This window comes from Cheilinus undulatus, linkage group 23, assembly GCF_018320785.1.
Source record: "Cheilinus undulatus linkage group 23, ASM1832078v1, whole genome shotgun sequence".
Classification (NCBI taxonomy): Eukaryota; Metazoa; Chordata; class Actinopteri; order Labriformes; family Labridae; genus Cheilinus; species Cheilinus undulatus.
Window position 1 is genome coordinate 17151242 of NC_054887.1, and position 24828 is coordinate 17176069.

General features: G+C 39.6%; 1 protein-coding gene across 2 annotated transcripts; it reads right to left on the reverse strand.

The window, feature by feature from the left end:
* Positions 1 to 1687: 1687 nt before the first annotated feature.
* nrf1 (nuclear respiratory factor 1) lies at positions 1688 to 24740 on the reverse strand. Of its 2 annotated transcripts, none has more exons than XM_041781208.1 (12): positions 24610 to 24740; positions 22657 to 22745; positions 22289 to 22433; positions 20072 to 20186; positions 19798 to 19924; positions 18906 to 19046; positions 16381 to 16539; positions 14987 to 15202; positions 14802 to 14900; positions 14279 to 14436; positions 9869 to 9990; positions 1688 to 2792 (listed from the first exon to the last, which is right to left on the reverse strand). In XM_041781208.1, the coding sequence occupies exons 2-12, from the start codon at positions 22720 to 22722 to the stop codon at positions 2632 to 2634; spliced, it is 1509 nt and encodes a 502-aa protein (XP_041637142.1). In that variant the 5' UTR covers positions 22723 to 22745; positions 24610 to 24740; the 3' UTR covers positions 1688 to 2631. The 2 variants fall into 2 exon arrangements, with proteins under 2 accessions (XP_041637142.1, XP_041637141.1); XM_041781207.1 differs by having other exon boundaries at positions 22648 to 22745.
* Between the last annotated feature and the right edge of the window lie 88 nt (positions 24741 to 24828).

Consider the following 24828-nt stretch of genomic DNA (forward strand, 5'->3'; position numbering starts at 1 on the left):
CAAAGACTGGACTGCATTGTTTACAGCCCAACAAGCATGTCAATAAATGTTGAAATTTAACTCTTATGATTTTTCTCCATCCTTCTATTTACTGTTGAAATATTAAGAGTTAAAAGGCAAAAGTGAGAAAGAGGCAGCAATAAAGTTTCAAGTCTTTCTTCTTCTACACTGTTTTATTTCTTATACTTTTAGCTTTAAATTTTGTTTTGAAATAAAGTCATTCATTCTGTTTTCATATTGTCTTGTATTTTTTGTATTACAGTATTTATATTGATGTCAATTTGTTTTGATGTACAATCACAATGGTGATGTTAAAAATGGGGCCTGAATGTACAAATGTCATGTATGTTAAAAATAATTTCTAAATAAATTTTTGATAAAGAAAAAAAATGCAATTCTAAGTTCAAAACGATCTTCTGATGCACTTCAGGGAGTCAGGATATGTGAACACTGGTTATCACTGGGGCTGGGCAATTAAATGACAATTTAGATTAAATTACAAAAATGGCCTGCTGCGATTTTCCAATCACAGAATGTGCAATAGTTCTTTAATCTGAAATGTGTCAAAACTCAGTTAAAACTTTATTTGCAGCAGAAATGCTATGCTCTTCACATCATGCAATAATTCCTGTCATATTTTAGAAGAGTTTACAAAAAACCTAGTTTCCTCATTTTTATGTGTTTTTCTTAAAATGAGGGACAAAAATGATCACCCCCTTCAATACAACAATTCATATCAAAATTGCAATATGAGTCAAAATAATAAATAGATATTTTTCAAAGTTGTTTAACCCTGGTTTAATCTAATACTGTGTTGGCTATAATCAGGTATGAAAACGTACTAATTACATGTACACAGATTAATTGAGCATTTTTTTCTTGTACTTATTGTTAGTACAATTTGAAATCAATACTTTTACTTCTACCTAAGTATTTTTTAACCAGGGTAACTATACTTATTCTTGAGTTCAATACTTTTTTACTTCTTTTATCTCTGCTGACTACACTGTAGTCCTTTTAGACATGTTTCCAATGGATTGTTTCCGTTTTTGTTGTTAGCAACATTTGCACCATGAGTGAAGTTACCCACTGAGTTAGAGTTCCTGCCAGTGACTTTAGGTGCTCATGATGGCTGCATTGTGCATCAGTGTGAATAGCCTTGCTATGAGGTTGACTCTGCTTTGTTATTTACAAGGGAGACCCACCTTACCACAGATTGTCAAGAGTTCTGTCATATTGTCATATATCTGTCACATAAAATATTTAACACTTAAAAAGTGTAGTTCAACTACGTAAAGTGTGGACCAACATGGACACTTTTAAGTGTAAAATGTAACTATATGAGTTTAATTAACACTCAGGTTTGTTGAATATTTGACTTTATTATGGAGGTCTGACTTTTCCTGAACAACATGGTTGAAGATCTATTCTCTTGTTGCTATCATCAATAAGAAAAGATCATATTTTACCGTACAGCTCCTCAGTAGCTACTCAGTACTTAAAGTAAACTTCAAATTAAATACTTTATACTTTCACTTGAGCAGGTTTATAGAACAGTACTTGTACTTAAGTAAATTTTAACCAGAGTAACTGTACTTTTTCCACCTCTGGTGATATATAAATATGGAATGATTTATTGCTTGTGTTTTGGTGCAGCGTGCTGAATCAAAAACAGACACAAATTGAATGGTGAACAGCAGCCATTTTATTGGACTTCTGTCTTTAAATACTGGTCAGAGTTGAACCAAACGTTACAGCTGCATTGAATGATATCGAATCTTGGCAAGCGGTGTTTTTGTTGCAATATTTAAAGAAATGCTTCTGATATTCGTGTAACAAACACTGCATCTTCTGTCCAAGCATGTCTCACTTCCTGTGATAGACTTACGCAGACACCCACCAGGTCCTTGGTGACACATGAAGGAGTTTATGTAAAAAAAGAAAAAAAGGGATGCTCTTAACCATGCAGTATAAATAAACTGTTTTGGTAGACAAATTGGCTGCATTGGGAAGACAGCTCAGCAGTCCAGGAGTAAAAAACACCTCAATGTATATCCTGAGTCTTCACAAATGTGGACATGTGGTGACTACAGAAAAACAACACAGGTAGAGAGAACACAACTGAAGGGATTTCATTGTTGTATTTCACCACTGAATGACTGGGAGTGTCTACAGCCAATACGCTGCTAGATTTGAAAGTGTAAAGGGTACCATTTAGAGCAATAAGAAGGGTAACAGAGGAGTGATTTGTTACTGTGGCACTCAATTGTAAATACATCCTAAAAACAAAACAGTCAAGCACGGATAATAATGAGATCTGAGAAAAGTGACAGTAACACACCCTGGCTGAAGCAGTGGTGGCTTTCCTCCCGGGCTTTTTGGTTCATTTTAATTGTAAAGAAATAAATACTTAATTCTCAACATCAAAGAGCTAAAAAAAACACAGCACTAAATGGGAGAAAAATTACACCAACAAAAACAATATTTTTACACAGTAAACACAATGATACCTCACATTTACTTCCCCTGCAGATGTACATTTAAAAATATATTTGACATTGTACACTGGGTTGGAAACAGTAGGATAAACAACATCTCCAGGGCGTCCTACTCCTTCCAGGGCCACTAATGTCACTGCTCCAGGGTCACGACCTCCACGGCCTGGCCGTCCAGGGTGACGGTGTTTTCTATGCGTGTGGCAACAGGTGCCATTGCGACTTGGACGGGCCTGTTGCCCTGGGCGAGGCTGGTCACGACTGTCTGGTACATGCTTACTGGAATCTGGACAAGACCTGAGGAGAGGGCACAGAGATGATTTAGACACACTACGTAAGCCTTCTTCTTTTTATTCTTTTAAGGGGAAAAACAGCCATTTCAAAGAGAGGTTCTTGACATTAGAGTTTATGTTCGACACTGTGTTAGGTTTAAGTCCAGGTAGTTCTTGGTGGCAGGAGGCAGCCATGTTACGTTTCTGAACAATGGTCCAATTGAACGCTCTCAGCCTGCTTCCCCCTACGCCCAGCTGTTTGTGTGTGTGTTGTGCCTGTGGGGATTACTGCTGCAATCACGTGGGCTTCTGCCCCACCCTGCAAGCTGTCACAGTGACACAGGCAGGCAAGAAGGTCAGTGTAGAGGATGGCAGGGGCTCGTATCCGCTTCCATTACTGCAAGCTAAGACAGTGGATCTTAAACTAACAAGACCACATTACCCATGAATCCCCTGAAGTAGTTACAGACATGAAAACGACTCATTTAATTTAGTGTCGTTTTTAAGGGGGCTTTCACACATATAACTTTGCTACAATTCAGATGAAAAAAAATTAAACATTGTTGCATTTTTATACACACTGCAATTTTATAAAGCATGCCAAAGCACACATTGACAAGGTGATAGCCTTGCATCATTACATCACAGCTGGCTTTTCCCACTGTGTCCGTAAATGAATACCATGCATATTAGTTGCACTTTCTATTATGGGGTGACTTCAAGGCGCTTAGCCAGTGAACCTACTGACAAAATGAGTAGTGGCTTGACTTGGACAGGAGTAAACAAACTTGGTGCATAAACAACAGGGGCTTTTAACACTCTGTCAGTGTTGTGGTTAAACTTGTGACCATGTTAACTGGTGCATTCATCTGGTGTCTTCAATTTGATGTTGGAAGCTTGCCTTCCGTTGGATTTTCCTTCCCATTATTAGACAAAGATAATCAGAGTAAATACAAAATGCATTTTTGAAATGATGACTTCATTTAAGGGAAAAAAGCCATCAAAACCAACATGGCCCTGTGTGATAAAGGCATTACATAGAACCTGTCTGACAAAGTGAAGTAAGCTGAAAGAAAGAAATTCAAGAATAGATGAGAAACAAAGTTATCTCAATCTATCAGGATAAAAAGGCTTACAAAGCCATTTCTAAGGCTTTGGGACTCCAGTGAACCATGTTGAGAGCCATTGTCCACAATCTGAGAAAACTTTTAACAGTGCTGAACCCTCCCAGGAGTGGCTGGCCTGCCAAAATGACTTCAAGAGTGCATCTATGACTTATCCAAGAGGTTAAAAAAGAACCCAGAACAACATCCAGTGAACCCTGTTGAGAGCCATTGTCCACAAATGGAGAAAACTTGGAGCAGTAGTGAACCTTACCAGGAGTGGCCGCATACCAAACTGACTCCAAGAGTGCATCTACGACTCATCCAAGAGGTCAAAAAAGAACCCAGGACAACATCTAAAGACCTGCAAGCCTCACTTGACTCAGTTAAGGTCTAGAGATGGGTATCGTTGGGGTATTTTCTGATACTGGTGCAAAATCTATACTTTTTGTATGGTGATGGGGCCTAAACGGTGTCTAAATTGATAATTTAGGAAAAAAGTGTGTTGAAAGTCAGAGACTAATAGCTGTCTGGGTTTTGAAATGAGTCACAGAAATATCTTTATATGGTGCCACTCGAATATATATAAATTCAGATTTCCTTGCCTCTCAGTTAAGGTGGTGGGGTATCAAAATAAAGTATCAATATGTGTTTTGTAATTCAGCCCTGTAGGTATCAGATGCATCATCCTGATTGAGGTTAGCGTTCATGATTCAACAAAGAGAAATAGACTTGGCAACAATGGCAATAATGGCATCCACATGAGGTCCAAGGCTAAAATCACTGCTTGATGATCCCCAAGACTACTGGGAAATATGCTGTGGACTGGTGAGATAAAAGTTGAACTTTTTGGAAGGTGTGCACCTGTTACATCTGGTGTAAAACTAACAGCATTTTATAAAAAGAGCATTAAACCAACAGTCAAACATGGTGGTAGCAGTGTGATGGTCTGTGGCTGTTTTGCTACTTCAAGACCTGGGCGACTTGCTGTCATTGATGGAACCATGAATTCTGCGCTCTATCAGTAAATCCTGAAGAGGAATGTCTGGCCATCAGTTAGTGACCTCAAGCTCAAGCGCACTTGGGTTATGTGGCAGGACAATGATCCAAAACTAACCAGCCAGTCAACCTCCAAATGGCTTAAAAAAACAAAAACAAAATAAAGGTTTTGGAGTGGCCTAGTCAAAGTCTGATTAATTCTGACTGAGATGCTGTGGCATGACCTTAAAGAGGCCGTTCATGGTAGAAAACCCTCCAATTGTGGCTGAATTCAGACAATTCTGCAAAGAAGAGTGGGCCAAAACTCCTCCTCGGCGATGTGAAAGACTTATTGACAATTATTGCAAATGCTTATTTGCAGTTGTTGACGCAAAGGGTGGCACAGCCAATTATTAGTTTCAGGGGCAATGATTGGCCAAGTAAGTTTGGATGGCTTCATTAAAAAAATGCATTTTGTGTTTAAAATTAGGTTATCTTTGTCTAATATTAAAATTTGTTTGATGATCTGAAACATGTAAGTTTGTCAAATGTGCAATAAAATAAGAAATCAGAAAAGGAGCAAATGCACCCTAAGACTTTTAAGAAGAAAACCAGAAAAAGTACCTAAAATTGCTGAGTCTAAGATAAAACCACCTTCTATGAGGCTTGTCTGTAATTGTAGGTCCACTAATGTGACCCATGCTAAGCCCACTCACCACTGATTTGTGACAGGGTTAAGTTTTGCTGATGCAGGTAATTGTGCTGGTAGTGATTATGATGGAGGGCTTAGGGAGCAGGGCACCAGCCTGGCATTCTTACTTACAGACACAACACAGTCTCTGAGCGAAGTGCCTCACTCATTGTTGCTTAATATTAAGGGCTGTTCTTCTGTGGCTGTGTATATGTGTCAGTGTGTGCCTTTGTAAATGAAGGGTCACTACACAAGCCAATCAGCGGTGTCTGGACCGGTGCACTTCAAACGCCGCTCTGCACTCGAGTGTAGCACTACAGTGATTAGCTAAGGTCAATAGTTGGGAGAAGGACTGGCTTTGGCAGCTACATTAGTTGCTGAAGTGGCCAATTGCAGCCAAACGAGTCGTCATTGTTTAGGAAGCAAGATGTCAGACAAGAAAAGGTGCAGATGTTGGATTTAAAGGACTGTATTTTACATGGGTGAGCAAAGTTCAAATACACACATGACCAAAGCATTGATTTAATTATCTACAGTAATTAAAGAAAAAAAAGCATCAGATTTTCCTGAAAATAATGTACCTACCCAAAATCAAAAATTTCTTATGGAATATCGTAACTAAACTAGAGTATTAGTATACAGTGAATCTGCTCCCTATAATTTCTATTTTTTTTTCTTATTTAGATCATTTTTATGGGTGTCAGTAATTGCGCAGGGTGTCAGGCTTTCATCAGTCGGGACTTCCTCTCTTAAAGTAAGTGGTAAGTAGGTGCTTCATGGGAACTTTAAATTTATGTTTGACTTTTTTCCTTTAATTTCTTTAATTTATTTTCTTTTCTTAATGCTAGGAAAAAAGCTTTCATTTCTGTTTTACATACTTTTAGAGCCTCTTGTATAGAGATTTAGATATTTCAGTATTTTTGAAGATGGGTTGTATGAGATACTTACTATACCAGGCAAAAGTAGTGGCATTAGCCTCCAGAGATTTCAGTGTGCATTGCCCCTTTAAAAGTGACCACTCTTTTCCACAGTAAGCAGTGCGTCATCATCACTCGAGTCATAATTGCGCATTTTAGCTTTATTTTAGATCAGCTGGTTGTTGTTATCACTGGCAAAACCCACAGACCCAAATGATTGATCAGCTACACTGAAGCAGGAGAAGACATAGCTGGTAGCCAAAGCTAGAATTGCAAAATAGTGCCAAAAACAGAGGCTTGAAAATAAAACACTTAAAAAAAAAGAGGGCACAACTGAGCCAATATTTTATTTTATTTATTTTTTGGCCATTTTTACATTAATCTAGCTAAAGTACGTGGAGAAACTGTACCCATCTGTTACACCATATAGCCTAGCCTCCCCAAGTGCTTAATGCTCAGAGGGGCAACACACAATAAAATCTCTGGAGGCATATGCCACTACTATTGCCAAGTAAATCCTACAACCTGACTTCAAAAACACCAAAATATCTGTTTTATATAATTTTATGAATGATACCGGCTTGAGGTAACATCCAGCTGGAAGGCTACTTAAGGTAATCTCCCATCCTTGGGAGGACCCCTAGGGCATCTGCTCATGTCCTCTTGAAAAATGTCCCTTTGCACCCTAAAACAGTGGCTCCTTTATTCTATATAGAGCTTTAAAAATTTTTTGAAGTGTCACTTCGTTAATTGAGAAGAGTATGATTCTTATCATCAGTTGTTTTAAGAAAAGGAAAATGATATGAAATAATCTTAAAAAAACTCAGAAGTCAAACTGAACTATTAATTATTTCAGAAAGCCAAGAGTCACTGTTAAATCCAGGCTACTAAATAACTGCTTATTTTTCACCTGTATATTTGTATTTACCTGCATTAGAAACCTGACATTTACAAGCTAAATTTAGCATTGACATTATGTTATAAGCATGTAGCTTAAAGCTAATCTTTGACAAATAGCAGCCTTATGTTTCCACTCTCAGGATATTGTCTAACATAAACTAAAAATGGTAGTTAACACTGTGCAACAAGGATGCAAGGATGTCATTAGACTCCCAGCAGACACAGCAGTGTATGCAGTATGCATGTAAGGAGGCTGACAACAGGGCCATGCAGCTAACGTATCATTAAAAGCAGCGAGTATGCTACAAGATACACACACGCACACACCATCTGTCACATCAGCACGGAGTAGATTAGAGTGGAGGAGCTCAGAGGTCTCACCGCACTGCTACTGCAGGGAAGCTTACACTTAGATAGACTAATTAGAAATGCCACTGGCTGGGGAACACACAGGTGGCAATTAGTCAAGGCATGAGGCCAAAAGTTTATCTTTATAAATACTCAGTTTCATGGCATTATACTTCTCTCTGCCATAATTAAACTAATAATGAAGTATCTGAAGTCTTTCACTAACATGAATGAGACATAGAGCATGTGATAAAAAAGACAGAAACCAGTTAGAGTATGGGGTGCTTGCCGGACAGTACAATTGTAGAAGCATTTCAAAATGTTGCTTTTACTTCAAACATTTCTTTTTAAAAAAGATCATTGAATCCATGAAGAATAGAACCATTTATCCTCTGAGATAGGGTTAATGGCTACATCCTTGCTACCAAAATACCCTTTAATCTGATGTAACTAAAAGTGAATTGAAAAAATCCTGTGGCAGCAGGGGTTTAGTGATAATTTGATATAAAAAATATGGATAAAGTTGTGCAGAGGCTGTGTCGGGTTAAACTCACATATAGCCATAGCATTTAGTGAAGCTGGTCCAGCTAGCGCTGCTAATGTTAGCTACATTCTTTAAGTCTCAAAAGACAGTCTGGCTGTAGACCACAGATCTCAGATTTCCCTTGCAGACCACTACAATGAGATGCTGCATTTGTCAACATGGAAATACACACTAAAAATTTCACAATAAAATCCTATTTATCTTCTAGTTAGGGTAAAGGTAAGGGTTAGGATACCAGAAGTAAAAATCAAAAACCTGGCCTGCAAAAACTGATCACAAAATGATTAATACAGCTGAGTAAACAGTCTGTTTGCAGGAAAAAAGCTTGTCCTCCTTAAAAACACTATAGCAAAGCTTACATAGCTAAGGCTAAAGCTAACAAAGCTACATTAGCTACACAGATCATGTAGGTTTGTAGCTAACCTAGCTAAATCTAAATCTATCAAACTACATTAGCTACATAAACTACGTGGGTAACATAGCTACATAACTAACTTAGCTATATTATCTCTATTAGATAATGCTATATTTGCTAAAGCTAGACTAAATCAGTTACACAAACGGCAGCTTGCTCTAGCTTCCTTAGCTTTAGCTAAAGCTATTGTAGCTAAATTGGTTCACGTCATACGTCACACTAGTAGTAAGGTTAACAATGTAACTAGCAAAGCTATGTTACCTTTAGCCAAGGCTAATGAAGTTTATGCGAGCCACATTCACGTAAATACTTCTAAAGCAGGTCTGTACGTAATTCAATCCTGGATTACGCATCTGACATTTCGGTTTTATTTATGAAATGTTGTTTAGTCTGTAATGTTTGCAACATGGCTATTTCACAAATGTAGCCTTTAAAACCATAATAAAACATTTTACAGGCAAAATTACACCCGTTCTGATCTGATAAGAGCAGCATCTCAAAATAGTGGTCTGAGATATGAGGTTGTTTACCGTTACAGCGTGAACCTGGTTCACAGAATATCTTTAGCTGACTTTAGACTAGTTGGCTAAACCTAATTACAATTTGAGTTTAATTGAATGTCAAATGATTTGCCTAGGAACATCACTAATCTGATCTGCATAATATATGTAAAAATAGGAAGAGGGTCGTCTTTAGCAAGTGAAAAATAATAAAAATGGCCATAGTGGCAGGACTGACTCCATTGTTAGCATAAACAAACGTTAACATAACTTGTTGCGTCTTCTTTCTTCTTCTTGGCATCGTGTGCATACAGCTGCAGAATCTGTACATGCAGACGTGTGTTTAGACATGGAACTATTTTACGAATGTGAACGTAGACTTGTGTGGGAGATGGAACGTTCAGTAAAATCTACTGTATTTGCTGTCTGTCTGCTGAGTGAGTATCCTCATTGCAAAACTTTAAGACAGCAGTGTAGTCTCCCAAGTTTGTCTGTAGCTTGTTTAGTCACCTCTGTTCATTAAGACTGAATCTCTATAGCCTAGGCTATTGGGTTGGACTCTGGGGTCCATATTCTACCAATGCGTCTCTAAAGTATCCCCTAGTGTCATGGACAGCAATAAAAGAAAGCTCACATATCAAACTATGAAAATGCTGTCTTTTGTGTGTGTTATGAATCATGATAATAACATGTAGGAGTATGTACCTGTGGCATCTTGAACCCCTGCCAGAGCCCCAACAGCTGCTGCTGCATCAGCCAGGACAATCTGCCCTCCACCTTGTAGAGTTGCCTCTGCCAACGTCGCCACGGCATGGGCAGCTGCCTCACTGCAACACAGACATATATAAGACTGTCAAAAAAGGCCAAACATATCTTGTCTTTACATAAAATGTATTCATAACATGTATTCAAGCCAGACGATATTGATATTGCATTAGGTACAACTTCCTGACAGGCTTTGGTACAAGGCAGAAAAGTGCACACACACACACACACACCCACACCCACACACACACACAGTCTGTTCACAAAGGACAGGGTTATTAGCAAGATGCAGGGTGAAGATGTAGGAGCGTATGTGGCCCTAAGAGGCTTTTCTAGTCTGGACTTATGGAGAATCTGTCACATCTCCCTTCAGGCCAGGTGCTGCGGGTCTAACAAAGCAGTTTTATTAACCAGATCTATCCAGTGGAATTACCACGAGCCTATTACCACACCAGCTTCGTTATGAAGTAATGGGAGTGTTCACAGCTTGGTTGATAATCACATGTGGGATTGAACTATGGAGAGATAAGGAATAGGAGGGGCAGAGGGAGTTTACAGGTTGCATGGAGACAGTAGGCAGTAAAAATGCATTCAAAATATCCTGGTATGCTGATGACACCCTTCTTTATGTTTCTGGTAAAACCATAGAATTAAAATCTGGAAACAAGGGTATTTAATACCTCTTTTTAAGCCTTGGAAAGACAATATATGCAATTAGTTAATAGGGGATCGGACAAATCATCAGCGAGGTAAAATACTGCCCTTAAAAGATTTTAGACTGTTTTGATACCACTTGTTTTAAAACCATCCTTTTCTCATTTTCTGGGTATTGTTAAAAAATTGCTAAAGCATTTAAAAACATTGGCAAAGTTTCTGTATGGAACAGTTACTAATGTTTTTGTGCAATTTAAACAGGTTGACTGCTATTTTCTGTAATCAGAACCAAGACATTATCCAGTATTGGGTGTCTATGACTTCTTTTTTGTTGTTGTGGTATCAAAAAAAGTAATCATGTTCAATTTTTACAAGTCACTGGTTCCAAAATGTTAATAGTTAAATGTGAAAAAAGAATATTTCGGGATTGATGAAATTGTTTCACTAAGTTCCTGCATCACATCTTTTCACAGAGGCACACATGGCATGAATAAGGGTAACATGACGAGTAAAATTAACAGTGTGATTGGGTCTGACAGCAGTGAAAGAAGCAATTAGATAAAGTGGAATATCAGATAAAACTGACACAAAACTGAAGGCTTCAAGAAAAGGCACAGCACTTCCACAGCTGCTTTAAAAGTCATCAATGATTTTATTGAGTCCTTGGAGAGTAAGAACACTTTGCTGCTCTTTTCACTGATTTTTCTATTGATTGTCAGTTTAAAAGACAGGCTGCACTGCATTTGACTGAAAGAATGGAAGGTTTGTTAGTTTTAAAATTATTTATGAAAGAGAAAGCATTTTGGGCAGGCTGAGGGATTTACCTCTTAATATCTTGAAGTTAAAAATGTGTGCCACAGGACTCAGTCTTAGGACCGCTGCTATTTACACTATATCAGCAGTATTGGTCACAATGTTCCCAATGCAAACTTGTAATTATATACAGATGACACTGTCATTCACTGCTCCACTCCTACACATTATCAGGCTTACAAGAAGCCTTTGATGCTTCACAGCTACTCTGCAGGAGTTAAACCTGGTTCTGAATCCTGACAAGACCAAACTCATGAAACTCAAAGAAAAAGGAGCTGAACCTGCCTTATTTTACTACATCTCAGGGAGATGTGATTTAGTCGTGGATTCTTGATTGATGATTCACATTGAGCTACTTGTAAAAAGTTTTAGTCACGTCTGGGTTTTTTCATGAATAAATCTTGTTTTTGTTTTGACGCAAAGAAAAGACTCCACTTTATGCCACTCATAGGCTTAATCACTGGCATTCCTTATTTATAAGAAGATTTAAAATCTGCCCCAATATACTATAAAGTAATATCCTTCATGTAAAAAGTGCTGGAAGCTACAGTCCTCACTATGTGACTCAGTCATCAAAATGTAATTTTGTTATTTGTCCCCAAAGTCTGTCTTGAAATGGGTAAAAGGAAGTTGAAGGCATTAGAGGAAGATGCATCAGGCTGTAGATGTTTTGACGGATGATGTTTTCCTCTGTGTCTCAGGATTTGGTGATTGTTGGCTGCAGTGATTGACTGCTCTGTTTTTTTATACTGGTGTCTTTGTTCTTTGTGCTGCTGCCTGTCTTGGCCAGAACACTCTTGTAAACAAGATTCTTAGTCTCAATGAGTTTTCCTGGTTAAATAAATGTAAACGAAGCACATTAATTCAGAACTTTACGTTTTAAGAGCCATTGTTAATTCCTCAGTTAATCATATATTATGGTGTATCATTATATGACTGTCCTGCAACTTATCAATTATTTGAGGAACTGCTGTCTTTGTATTGTCATTGTGGGCCATGCATCAATACAATATAGTTTGGTGAGTTGCTTTGCAATTACCACCCCACAGCCCATCCCATACTAATCAATTGCTTTTCATAGCTGACTATAGTTGATAAGTAAAAACGTGCAATTTCTTGTTCACAATGTTAAGTCAACAGAAAAAATGCAAAGAAAAAGGCTCTAGAGGCAGCAAATAGAGACAAAATGTTCCACAGCCTGTGGAGCAGAGAGCCCAGAGTAGTTCAGCACAGGTAAACAGGAGAAGGGGACAATAAGTGGGGGGAGGAGCGGGGGACCCAGGTGGGTGCAGGTAACAAGCCCCAGTGGGACATACCCATACACATCTTAAATTATTGCCTTGACACTACAGCAGTGAGAAAACAGCTAACATGTCAGCAATTCAGAAACAATTGACCTGTGATTGCAAAACCTTTTAGCCCATTTCATATCACCTGGAAAGATCAGGAAACAAAACTGCTGGATCTACAAGTTTTAGCTGCAGCATCTATACAAAATATTAAACTGTACTGAGATTAACCTTTCAACATCCTTATTTGGCATTGTAATTAGGTTTTAAGGCCTCCATATGATTAAATGGGACGTGGCTCAAGATCCCACTTGAATACGTGTGGCTGATTTCCCTACAGAAAAACACTACAACAGCAATAACCCTGCCCATGTTGAAATACTAGAGCTGCTAAGTTCATTTATATCTGTATTTCAGAAATTAAAAGCACTTTTTCCTAAATCTGCAGTGAACTGTATACTTAGTAGAGATGTCCTGATTGAGTGGTTGAGTGGGGGGGGGGCATTATTATCAGTTGATTTGCATTAACAACACCCGATCAGTAGATCAGAATGGATGTTTTTAGTTGCCACTCACCAGAGCTGATCATCTGCGATTAACACTCTGATGCCTGTGGCTAAGAAAGAAACTGTGTGTGCAGTGTAGTGTGATTATAAAAGCTAACAGAATTGCCAGCCACAGATCAGCATCGTGGATTAAATTAAACTGACATGTGGTAAATTAGACTTTTGGCTTGAAAAAAAAATCATCAACTTGTCTGCTTCTATTGTAGGTCAGTCATCTTCGTCTTCCACTTAAAGCAGCCACGATAAGATTCCCCAGACTTTTAAGTCCTGCTGTTTAAAAATCCAGTGTTGAAACTTGGCAGAAGAAAAACTGGTCAGCCAATTAAACAAAGAATTATAACTTTACAGGATGATGTGTTTGAGCTCAATTCAGTAAATAAACTTTCAGGCTTGAGGTAAATTAAAACACAGTCATAATGGGTTAAAATGTAACTTCAAGAAAAAGATATTTAGGGATGCAGTTGGCCTAGAAAGTTAGGTGGTGCCCCACCCGTGGCTGTACTCTTCTAAGTTGGCGAAAATCTTTACAGTGTTTCTATTTTTAATCAAATTTCAGGTTTTGATGTTCAGCAAATCATCACATTCTGTTTTAATGTACATTTTAAGGAACACTCTAACTTTTAGGAATAAGGGCTGGAAGAATTATACATCTTTACTTTTGATTAAGAGAGATAAGACAGAGACTGCGAAACAGACTAACAACCAACTTAATATTGGTGCACCTTTCATTACTACAGGCTAATTAATTAGGTGCTGAACAAGGATGGCAGGAACTCGACTTTATCTCCAGGGGGATGCTGGTCACCTGCTCTGACAGTCGTTCTGTTCTCATCTTGGGTAATTATAGATCCTTTTTGAGCTCTGCAGCATAACTGGGGACTCCTGAGAGTTGAGTTCATAAGAGCTTCACACCAAATCTGGCACTGTATTTAAATCTGCTTTCAAACAAGAAAGCAGAACCTGTCTGGTCTGATATTATGATTATAGCTAAGAAATTCTGTTCATCTTTGAACTACTCTTGTTCTCACCCATTCAGAGCCATCGTGACCGTTGCTCCAGGCTGAATCTCCTGGCTGGCAGCAACAGCCGCTTCGGCCAGAGACGCGACGGCCTGCGTGGCCTCAGAGGCCTGAGTGGTTTGGATCGTCATTTCACCTCCTTGGAGGGTGGCCCAGTTCTGCTCCACCTAACAAAGGAAAAACAGGATTTTATTTCAAGCAAAAGACAATCAGCAGTTTTGTGATAAGTGCTAAGGACTGCATTGTTTTTCTGTTTTAGGTAATTTTGACAGGGCTGAATGGATTATTTAAGTGAATTAAAATACTTCACTTAAGCTTCTGCTAGCTTTAGTTATTTTTAATGCTTTAAGTCACTGCTGCATGGTAGGTGTCTGACAAAATCAATACAGTTGCATGTGCAGGTAAATCAAGCATTAGACCATTCAACTAAACAACTGTTCTTTTCCCTCTTTGGAGAATCACTTCATTGAAAACGTGTTTATGTTGTCCTGTAAAAAAGAAAGAAGTGTTTTTGTGTGCATGCAGTCGTTACCTCTCCATCGGTCACAGTAGAGTAGTTGACCTGAGCCACTGTGACCCCAGGCAGCTCTGAAGCGTCTGCCAGGGTGGCGACCGTGTGTCCTGTACCGACCTGAGAGAAAGAGTGGAAAATGTAAACCTTAGAGGGGTTATGTAACTTCTATGACTAAAAAGATCAGAACAGCTTCCACTGCTTACCTGGATGAGTGAGACTGTTCCGTCAGGGTTGTTGACGGTCTGTACCACAGTCTGCGAGGGCACAAGGTGGGCGATGCTCTGTGCGGCGGTCAGGTGGTGCTGAGTGGCCGTTGCCGGGGTAATCTGTTGGTCTTCAAAAGCGTACAGCAGATCCTCCCGGCCGTGCTGCTTGTAGCAGTTCTTGACAATGGTCCGCAACGCCTGCGTCCAAGACACCTGGAGATGCAAAAATGTGAGTTAATATGTGAAATAAATAGAACTTAATTAAAGGATTACTAACAATAAATTCAGCATTAAAGATAACAGTTCAGGCCAAGCAAAAAAAGAACACAATGACATCTTCAGATGTAAGTCAAAACTGCACAATTAGTTGATGCCTCTTTGGAAGCTTAAAAGAATCCAGTGGAATTTGCATGGTGATTATTTTTCTCCTTTTAATTGCGAGGTCAGGTCAAGTATGGGAGCATATGCAAGTCCAGCACGCTACCATGTCAACTTTGGTCCTGTACTGCTCTGGCCTCCTGATGCCCAACATCTAGGCCTGCACCAGGCCCATACCCCATCTTTCCATGTATCTTCACAGCTGCCCCCTCCATGACACACACCACCAACCCCTGGCATCTGGACCAGTGCACTGGGTCCTGGGCACCCAGTATGAGGTGAGCTGATCAGGTCTGGGAAAGCACACCAGGTGCCTATAAAAGCACAGTTGCTGTTCCTGTATCAATCAACTGATCACCATCCTCATCTTATGAGCATGTCAGCATTAGGCACACAGTCTTGCCTACAACTTTCTATTGTGCAGACATTACAATGTATAATATCCACTTAAAGAAATGGCAAAAAGAAGGAGTAACTTATCCGAGATTTATTTTGCATTGTTATAATCTGCTTATTTCTACAGAGGCCCTGTGTGGACAACACAATACTGTTTCGTCTTTTCTAACAAATTAATTTCTCAGCATGACACAAATAAACTTTTTATAATGGGAAACCAGCATTGTTTTCTTCTGAAGTCATGATGCTCAAGGCTCTCTGTTGCAAGTTTGAAGTTGTTACTATTATTACATTTGATTTTAATTTTTGCTTTTTATGAAAGAAATATATAGTTTTGGGACAGGATAATATGTTTCTATATATGGACTTGTGAGACAGGATTGGCCAGCACTAGGGAGGTTAATAGAAGTCAGGATTGTTGTGTAAAAAAGAAAAAAAGACTGTATTCATTGCAAGACAATTTGTTTAAACCTGTGCCAAACCACTCCTCTATGCCACAGTAATCAGTTTAATATGAGGATTGTTTTCTTTCTGTTTTGTTGTTATTTACATAACAAAATCACAACTAAAAGTAAGATTGACAATGTGTGACATAATTTCACAACTATTCTTCTCACCCTCTGTTTCTGCTCCTCTGTGCGTACGTCACTTCGCACATTAGCCCACGGGATGTCCTCAGGCCACCACACTGGCTTGCAGCTCTCCTTACCCCAGCCGGGCTTCCCTCTTCCCGTTGAGTACTTCAGCATCTCTGGGATGAATGCTCTCAGCTGGGCCTGCAGCAAAAACACATGCATGGAGGTAATACTGATAATATATTCAACACAACTCTGAAGGGGAAGGGTGAATAATCCCTCACAGACACACGTCCTTGAGCAGGCAGCAGGAGGGGCGTATTGATCAGACACCTGCTGAGGTAGTCATGGCCTGGAAATAGAAACAGGCTTTCTAAAAAGAGAACAACGTGATGTTTATTAACAGACTAATCTATGACGGTGGCTCCAGCCTGGAGTGTCTGTCAGACACTGGGGAAACAGTTGAGGTGATCGTACACTGTTTAACCTCTCCTGCCGAGGCTCTGGGCATTTAGCAGAGGTATTAACGAGGAGAAGCTGCTCAATTCTGTGAGTAAAACAATCAGTGGCAAAGTAAAACATTTGACCACTTTGACATGTGCTTCCTGATGGAAACAAGTTACCATCTTTTGATTTTGGACTGTTAGGTCTTGTGATTTTCAACATTATTTGAGTCTTATTCACAAACAAAGAGGTAGAACTTTGTTAGAGCAGGTGGTCTGCAAAGCATAAATTAAGTATTCTGTGCACCCTGCCAAATATGGGGTTCCCTGCTTTCTAAAGTCTTGGGATCAATTCCCAGTCTTAGTACATCTTTGGTGCATATCTTCCACTGCTTTCTCTCCCCATGTTTCCTGTCTCTACAGCTGCCCTATCAAAATAAAGGCAAAATGCCCCAAAAATAATCTTTAAAGAAAAATCAAATAAGACTTTTCAAGGCTCTGCAGAAACCCTGACCAGTTCTTAAGTGTGCCACTGAGCTGTACACCCTCACCACCACATCAAAAGTCCCAGAGCCAGCTCACACTCACTGACAGGCCGGGGCAGGGGTTTAGCGCCCATGTCCTCAGTGTCCTGGCAATATGCAAGCATCACTGGGGGGATTATATTGCACAATGAGGCACTGCAGCGTCTGCCTGCCTTGACATCACAATCTAAATTTGGTTCTGGGAGAAATAAATCCCTTCCTCCTCCCTCTTTTAGAGTCTCATTTCTGACTCACAATCACCTTTACACCAAGCTCCTTGGTGCAAAGAGATATGACAAAATGGACGAACAGCACTTTATCATAGTGGTTTGGAAAACAGAGAATGTATTTGGTGAATGCAGTAGAGGGGCTCAGCTAGCACTCAAGATTTAGATTAGCCTCAGAAAAGGGGCTTAATAGCAAAAGATGCTAGCATTTCCACCTGTGGCAGCTCCATGCGTGGGTGTATGTTGATGTTTGCTCGGCCAGATGGCCTAATTACAGCGGCTACTGAGTTAAGTGGCATGTTGTCCTCGAACCCACTACCCAGCCCCCATTCCTCCCCAATCCTAATCCTCCAAGCAATGGCCCAATCAGTATTTAGGAAGGAGGCAGTGTCGCCTGGTCCCTGGCCTTTACAAAGCTGGGGGGTAATTATGGGCTCAGGCTAGACCCGAGATCACCTGCTGCAGATGCTCCATAAATCTGATTGGCCAATCCTTTACCTGCGTCACTAAAACTCACTTGGGATTTCTCTGTATCAGTGCCATTACCTGCTACAGATGTCTGTGTAGAAGACAATAAGGCCATCCTGGTATGGATCAAGCACAAGGATGCTAAATTAGCCCTTCATCACATTTGTGCACCTGCAGCTTCTGAGGACGATCAACATTTCTAAAAACTCAGGCCATCATGGTGTCACTAATACACCTCTAAAAACCTTTGTCTGGCTTGGCCCAAGCTAAGTGAGGCAGCAGGTTACTCCTGATAATCTCTACCAACAACCTCCAGAAAAACAAGCTACCGACTAACACCTAACCTCCGAGGACACATCTGGCCCTTGGATTGGCTACGGCGCTCCCATGGTTTTAGGAGCAGTCTCTGTGGGCCGCTGACATGCTGGCTGGGCTGACGATGATCCAGAGAATGCGTCAGCAGCACTGGGAGGGTAAAGTAAACAAGCCGGGCTCCCTGGGGTGAGGAAAGAGAGGCCGGTAGTGGTGCTAATGTTGCAGTGAAAGGCCTTCTGCGTGCAGGCACATCACTGTTCCCTGGTAGCTCAGCCTGGCTTCAGACTCAAACGCTGCCGTTGCATGCCCAACCTGATCTGCCCATGACAATGCGTGTATGGATTTTAGAAATAATTCTGGCTGACATAGACGGACGTGCAAAAGGGGGTAAAAGTGGATGTTTGACCTTGATATAGCTAGCTTAGCGCCTACTTACAACAAACATATAGCGGGCAAAACTGGCCATGTGGGGCCCTCTGCTGGAAAAACAGTCATGTGTTTGCATCAAGACACATGAGAGAGTTTGAATGCAATATTGACAAATTACTTTATATGCAAAATGAAAATATGGATAAAAAACTGAGCCTGACCTGTGTCATCTTGTCCACAGACACAGGGATGCCGTCAATCGTGAGAGGTGGCAGCTCTGAGGCCAGCTCTCCTCCTGCAGGGGCGTGTTCAGCCAGAGCGTTCTCCAGATCCTCCAGCATCATACCCTTATACTTCCTCACCTGAATAGTACAAAAACAGAGAAACATCCAGCTAAAATTCCTCTTCTCTAAGCAAAAACACCCTTTAGCATCAATGAAATACGCTGAAAAAAACTGAAGTGTAAACACCATTACACTTAGGTGAGCCACATTTACCTGATGAGTCTAGATGGTAAATAAAATGTCTAATCTTATTTCAAAGTATGAAGAGCAAAAAATAAGGACTGAATTGCTTGTAAGGAGTAGAACTGGCTCCAACAAGCAAAACTGACTTGCTTACCTTCAGTAAATAAGAAATTACATCTTATTTAATTCACTTCAACAAACCTTCGAAGTGAATTTTGCATGCTGCATTACTGCCAAGTTTTTTTCATTACAGGCGATTTAGTCCTTAATTTTCTTGTAAATCTTGATGTAAGATGTTTCGCTGGATTACACACAAATAAAAACACAATCATTGACTTTTGCAGCGCAGCTATGCCTGAGATAAGCTGCCGGTTTCTCCTCCAACACATGTACTATATCCCCAGAGGATGGGTTTGACTGTGCAGGTTATTCTGGATGTTGTTATTCGATTAGTGTATGATTGTGGTGTGGAAAACGTGAATACAGAAGTGAGTGAACATGAAGGGGTGCAGTGATATAATTCTAAAGCGCAGGTGCTACAACCTACACTTGTCCCACGAGATGATAAAATGCGAGTTTTGCAGTGTACCATTTTGCACTAGCAACATGGAGGTAAGGATGTTTCACTGTGTATTTCAACACTCACCACATTCTCCAGAGGAGCAGCACCAAACACCTTGAACACAGGGTTAGGTTTGGAGGGAGAGATACACAGCACTATGGCCTGTTGGCCAACTCGAGTGGTGTACTCATCCAGGGTGGCTCGTAGTTTTCTGTAAGCACACAATCATTTTCCCTAATGTGAGGAACAAAAGCCATCAGGTCATTTGAGACTACACAATGATATTGGCAGTGCCGTCGTTTTTGTGTCATTGTAACTATTACGATTAAAATAATTCCTATTGCTGTTATCAGTTTACCTGAGGAGACGAGTCTGCTGCCTCTTGCGGATGGAGGGGTTGGATTCAAAGATGTGAGGCCGCTTTCTTTTCTTACCGGTGGCCACAGCGGCAGCAGCTGCCATGCCTACTGGTCCTGTGAGAAAAAGAGCAAACATAGTTCAAATCAAATTTTTGACCTAAAATCAGGGATAGCATGAAATAATCAAGCATAAAAGTATTTACAACCAATAGTACATCAGCTATAGATATCGGCTTTATGTACAAATAAGTTTCAGAAGTTTAAGGTAGGACCATTAGACCTGCTTCAGCTGAAGTCTTTTGGTTTTTCTTAAATTTTAAGGCATGTTTTAAGGACTCAAGTTTGTCTTTTTAATTCATACCTAAATTTCAAAATGTGTTTTAAGGTCTTAACTTTTGGGTCTGAACAACATTAATATAAGCTATCCTATCGGCTACCATGAATGTGTAAATATAATCACATATCGCGCATCCTTACTTAAAACCGAACTGAGCAATATTTCATAAATGTCCTCCTGATCTTTCTTCTCCCTGATTGTAGTGATAATATTCTCTGAGCAGTCTGCACTGTTGTAATATTTCCTCATAATTCAGAATTGTTGTTCAACCCTCTGATGGTGTAAAATTAGGTGTTACACTGAGGGTGTTTGTGACCAAAAAATGGCAGCATCAAAAACAACAACAGAAAAATAAACAAATATTTTTTACCACTTCTTTGGCATTAATTTCTTAACCATGATCAGAACTGATAAGTAATGTCAAATATTAAATAGTTTTGGGGGGGATTTAATAGTTTTAATGCCAGTTTAAATTGGATTTAATTGTTGGGGATTATCACAGCTTTGAATGTGTTAATAATGAGCAACAACTTGGATTTTTAAGCATTATAAATTTGTTTATTTTAAGTCTTTAATATATTGTTACACTGAGGGTGTTTGTGGATCCCCAACATAAACAGCAATAAGAAAATATACTGTATATACACATCCAAAAATGTATCCACTTTGTTTGCATTAATGTTTAAATCAAGATTAGACCTGATCTGTAAACCAAAAATAGATTAATTTTTAGAAATTTAACCCTTTAAATGCCAATTCAATTGCAAGCCCCCCCCCCATACTTTTAATGCAAAAAACACACAAAAAAGGAAATATTTTCATGTAAATTGGATTTCCTTTAAGGGGATTATCACAGACTCAAATATGTTACTAATGAGCAACAACTCTGATTTTCATGCATTTTTTATTTTTACTTAGTTTAAAATTGTAATAAATTGTTACAAAAGTGTCCTTAGAGGACCCAGGAATAAAGCATGTGATTACCCCTCATACTAAATATGAAAAAATGGCTGATATTTGGTGACGAACTGGAAAAACTGCAAATTTGAGGCAATGACTCTAGAATTAAAGCAGAATATCATAAAATGCATGTACTTTAACTGCAACGGCTGGGGAACAAAAGTTGTTTCTTTGAAGGGGCATTTTTGGTCACGAAGGTAAAGAGTGTATCTAAAAAGAGCTTATTGTTGACCTGCTGATTGGTTCTGATGCTATAATTAAAAAAATTCTATTGAAACAAAACTCGCCCTCTAAAATGTTGTTAGCATCAACACAGACAAAATAATCAAGAAAGGAAAACAATAAATGAATATAAAAGTTGCAAAATGGCCTCAACTTCCGCTAAGGGTTAATATTTTTTAAATTTAAAATAGTTGAAACTTTTAAGTATGCAAGTGGAAGGCTTTCTTCACTAGCATTACTTGATGACAAATTCTAAAAGAATTAGGCAAGGAATACTGGTAAGCCTAGCGGTGATGTCTGTATGCCCCAAGTATGAAGGTTGGTTCAGGTCCGGCTTGCGGCTCCCTTACCGTGACAATTCCCACTATCCCCAGTTTCTGACTCTATCCACTTCCCTATTCATAATAAAGGCATAAAGGCCCAAATATAAATCCTGCATGAATCAATTAAAATACAAAAAATAAAAGGCAAGAAAATTGCCTTTGGGGAACAATTTATTGCATTCCAACTGAACTGGTTCCATGAAAAGTCCACCAGCACCATCTGCTGGTTATTTAAACACATGACACTGACCATTACCATTTAGAACTGGAGCAGTCGAACTGATATAAATTATTGAATGTTTGTCTCTACCTACTGAAATCCACCACATATCTGTTTTTAGAAGATGAACACAGGTGCTTCACGGGGAAAATACCTGCAGCAGCCAGGTGTGCGGTGACTTCATCAGTGCCAGCAGAGTTGAGGATATCAGTGTCGTCATAGGGGTCATCATCTGGTGATGACGTTGAATCCTCCTCACCGCTCATCATGGAGGTTTCAGTGAAGGTAGCCACATGTACCTATACACAGAAATGATCCATGTTTAAATCTCTACACAGAATGCAGTGCCACACAGGAACCTGATGGATATCATGCCAAATCTATGCTTTGATGTCTGTTACAGTTTAACAATCTACCTAGATGGATTTGCTTTAAAAAGATTTTGATTTATAAGAATTAAAAAAGGCTTCCTCCCCATCCCTCTTTTTCTAACTTTGATTAATCAAAGTGCACCTGCTGGACCTGGCTGACGGCGCTGGCCTCGATGGTGGTCATGTGTTCTGTCTGGTGAACGACGTGCTCGTCCATGTTTGGTCGCCTGGTCTAAACAGCTGGATCCAGGGTATGACGGCAACAGAGATAGACAGAAAAAGAAAGATGATGACAAGAGCTGTTTAACTCCAATATAGTTTGTGCTTCTATTCATCATAACAGCACACAACTATAATTTGAGTGATCCTTGCTGTAATAACTATTGATACATCGTGAAGCAGAAGCATATTAGTGAATATTAATGAATAATGTCACATGTATAACAAACTTTCCAAAAAATCAGCTGTTATTTATAAACCAGGATGTTTGAAACTATAAGCCTGCATAACTTCACAGCTTGATGATGATGATGTAGTCACTTCTTCGGAATAATCGATGGGGCAATCATAAAAATTATTAGAAAATACAATGCCTGTATTTGTATCCTTATTCAAGTCACTGTGCACCATAAATGCATTCAAATGCACAATGGTTATCATTCTTGCTATACATCACTCATTCTGTAAACTTGGTGTGCTGTTATCTTTCAGGTTCTTGTTATTCTGCAGACTGCACTGCTGCTGTTATGCCTCTAGGTGGCTTCATTATGTATTAAGATAGATTTGTTTTTCAGGAAATATATATTCAGACGTTACCTGACTCAAAGAATAAAAAAACAAGATTTATTTTTCAGCTTGAATGTATTAATTTGGATGTATTATAATATACAGATTGCAATAATTTACATGCATTATTATAGATCACTTTTGAATATGTAGATAAATAACCTAGGTTCAAGTGCAACAGACTATAAGGACATTGCTGATTTAAAATCCACCAAGAAGGAGACTGAGTACAGTTAGTCTAAAGGGGCAGGAGTGTCTGTTTATGTGTTGGTGAATATGTGAGGAGTGAGGGGGTTTCATGGTCTGACAGGTATGTGCATCCCTCAAACAACACGTAAAGATGCCCAGCCATGAAGAATTCTCACTTAGGGATAACAATTCGTAATTGTAGAAAAGACTTGTGTGAAAATAACCAGTGAAGCAGCTGGAAGGGAGCACCTTGCTCATTTGATTCATAGCGAGCAGCTGATGTATGGGATATTTATATGAACAGGTCTTTATGCGTTAAAGAAATGTGTGCCAGTAATGTGCTTTCAACTAGAAGAAAAGTAAAACCACAAGGAGTCAAAACTGCCATGATCTGCCGCACAAAAATAATGAATTTAGATTCAATACCCCCTGTGCCATCTAAATGGGCTGATCTACCTGCAGACAGGATCAATGGATGATAAACGAATTGGTGCACGACTCAACAATAACACTGATGCTCGATTAAAATGCCCGTAATATAGGGAAAATCGCAGAATAATATAATGGGACCAAAAAGGAATGACTGTCTGTATTAGATCGGTAATGTTTTGGCTCGAACATCACCGCACTGTAATTTTAGCCGACTTGCCGGGTAGGTTGACAACGACTGCCAAACAGAGCTAAGCTAGCCCTGTCCTACATACGGCTAATCAGCTAGCTAGCTAACCATTTGTCCGTAGAGCTTCGGTCAACTGAATGAACATCAACCATGATCGACTAAAGCAGTAGTTTGAGCATGATAGGAAGTGGATGTACATATATTCGGTATTCAATGAATGGTAAACCTCTGTAACGCATCAGCTAGCATGAAACCCGCGCAATACGAAACAAAACAGATCGCTATGACAGGCCCAGCGGCCTGCAATTCATTCAATGCTATTCTACTCTATAAGAGCTTGTTGTCGATGCGCGCCTAGATCACGATTCTCTACAAAAAGCCAAATATGCCTCAAATCCTGCAGCAGTCAACATCTAAACAATCAGCATCTTTGAGCCCAGCGCGTCCGGGTTCGATGATGCGGCTGCGCCGGGGCTGAAATAAATGGAGATTGCGCGGTAGGGCACTAACCTCAGAGCGGCTGCGCTACTTCGGGCCTGCGCCGTACAGCGAGGATGGAACCGAGCTTTAATGGAGGACAGAGGGGAGCAGCGGCAGAAACAGCAGACAGGAGCAGACAGGAGCACAGCCACAACACTGATCTGCACTAGTGAGGCGTTCAGGGGCACCACCAAAGCTGCTCTCTTACAAAATTGTGATTCAAACGTAATTTTTTTAATCGCAGTTTGA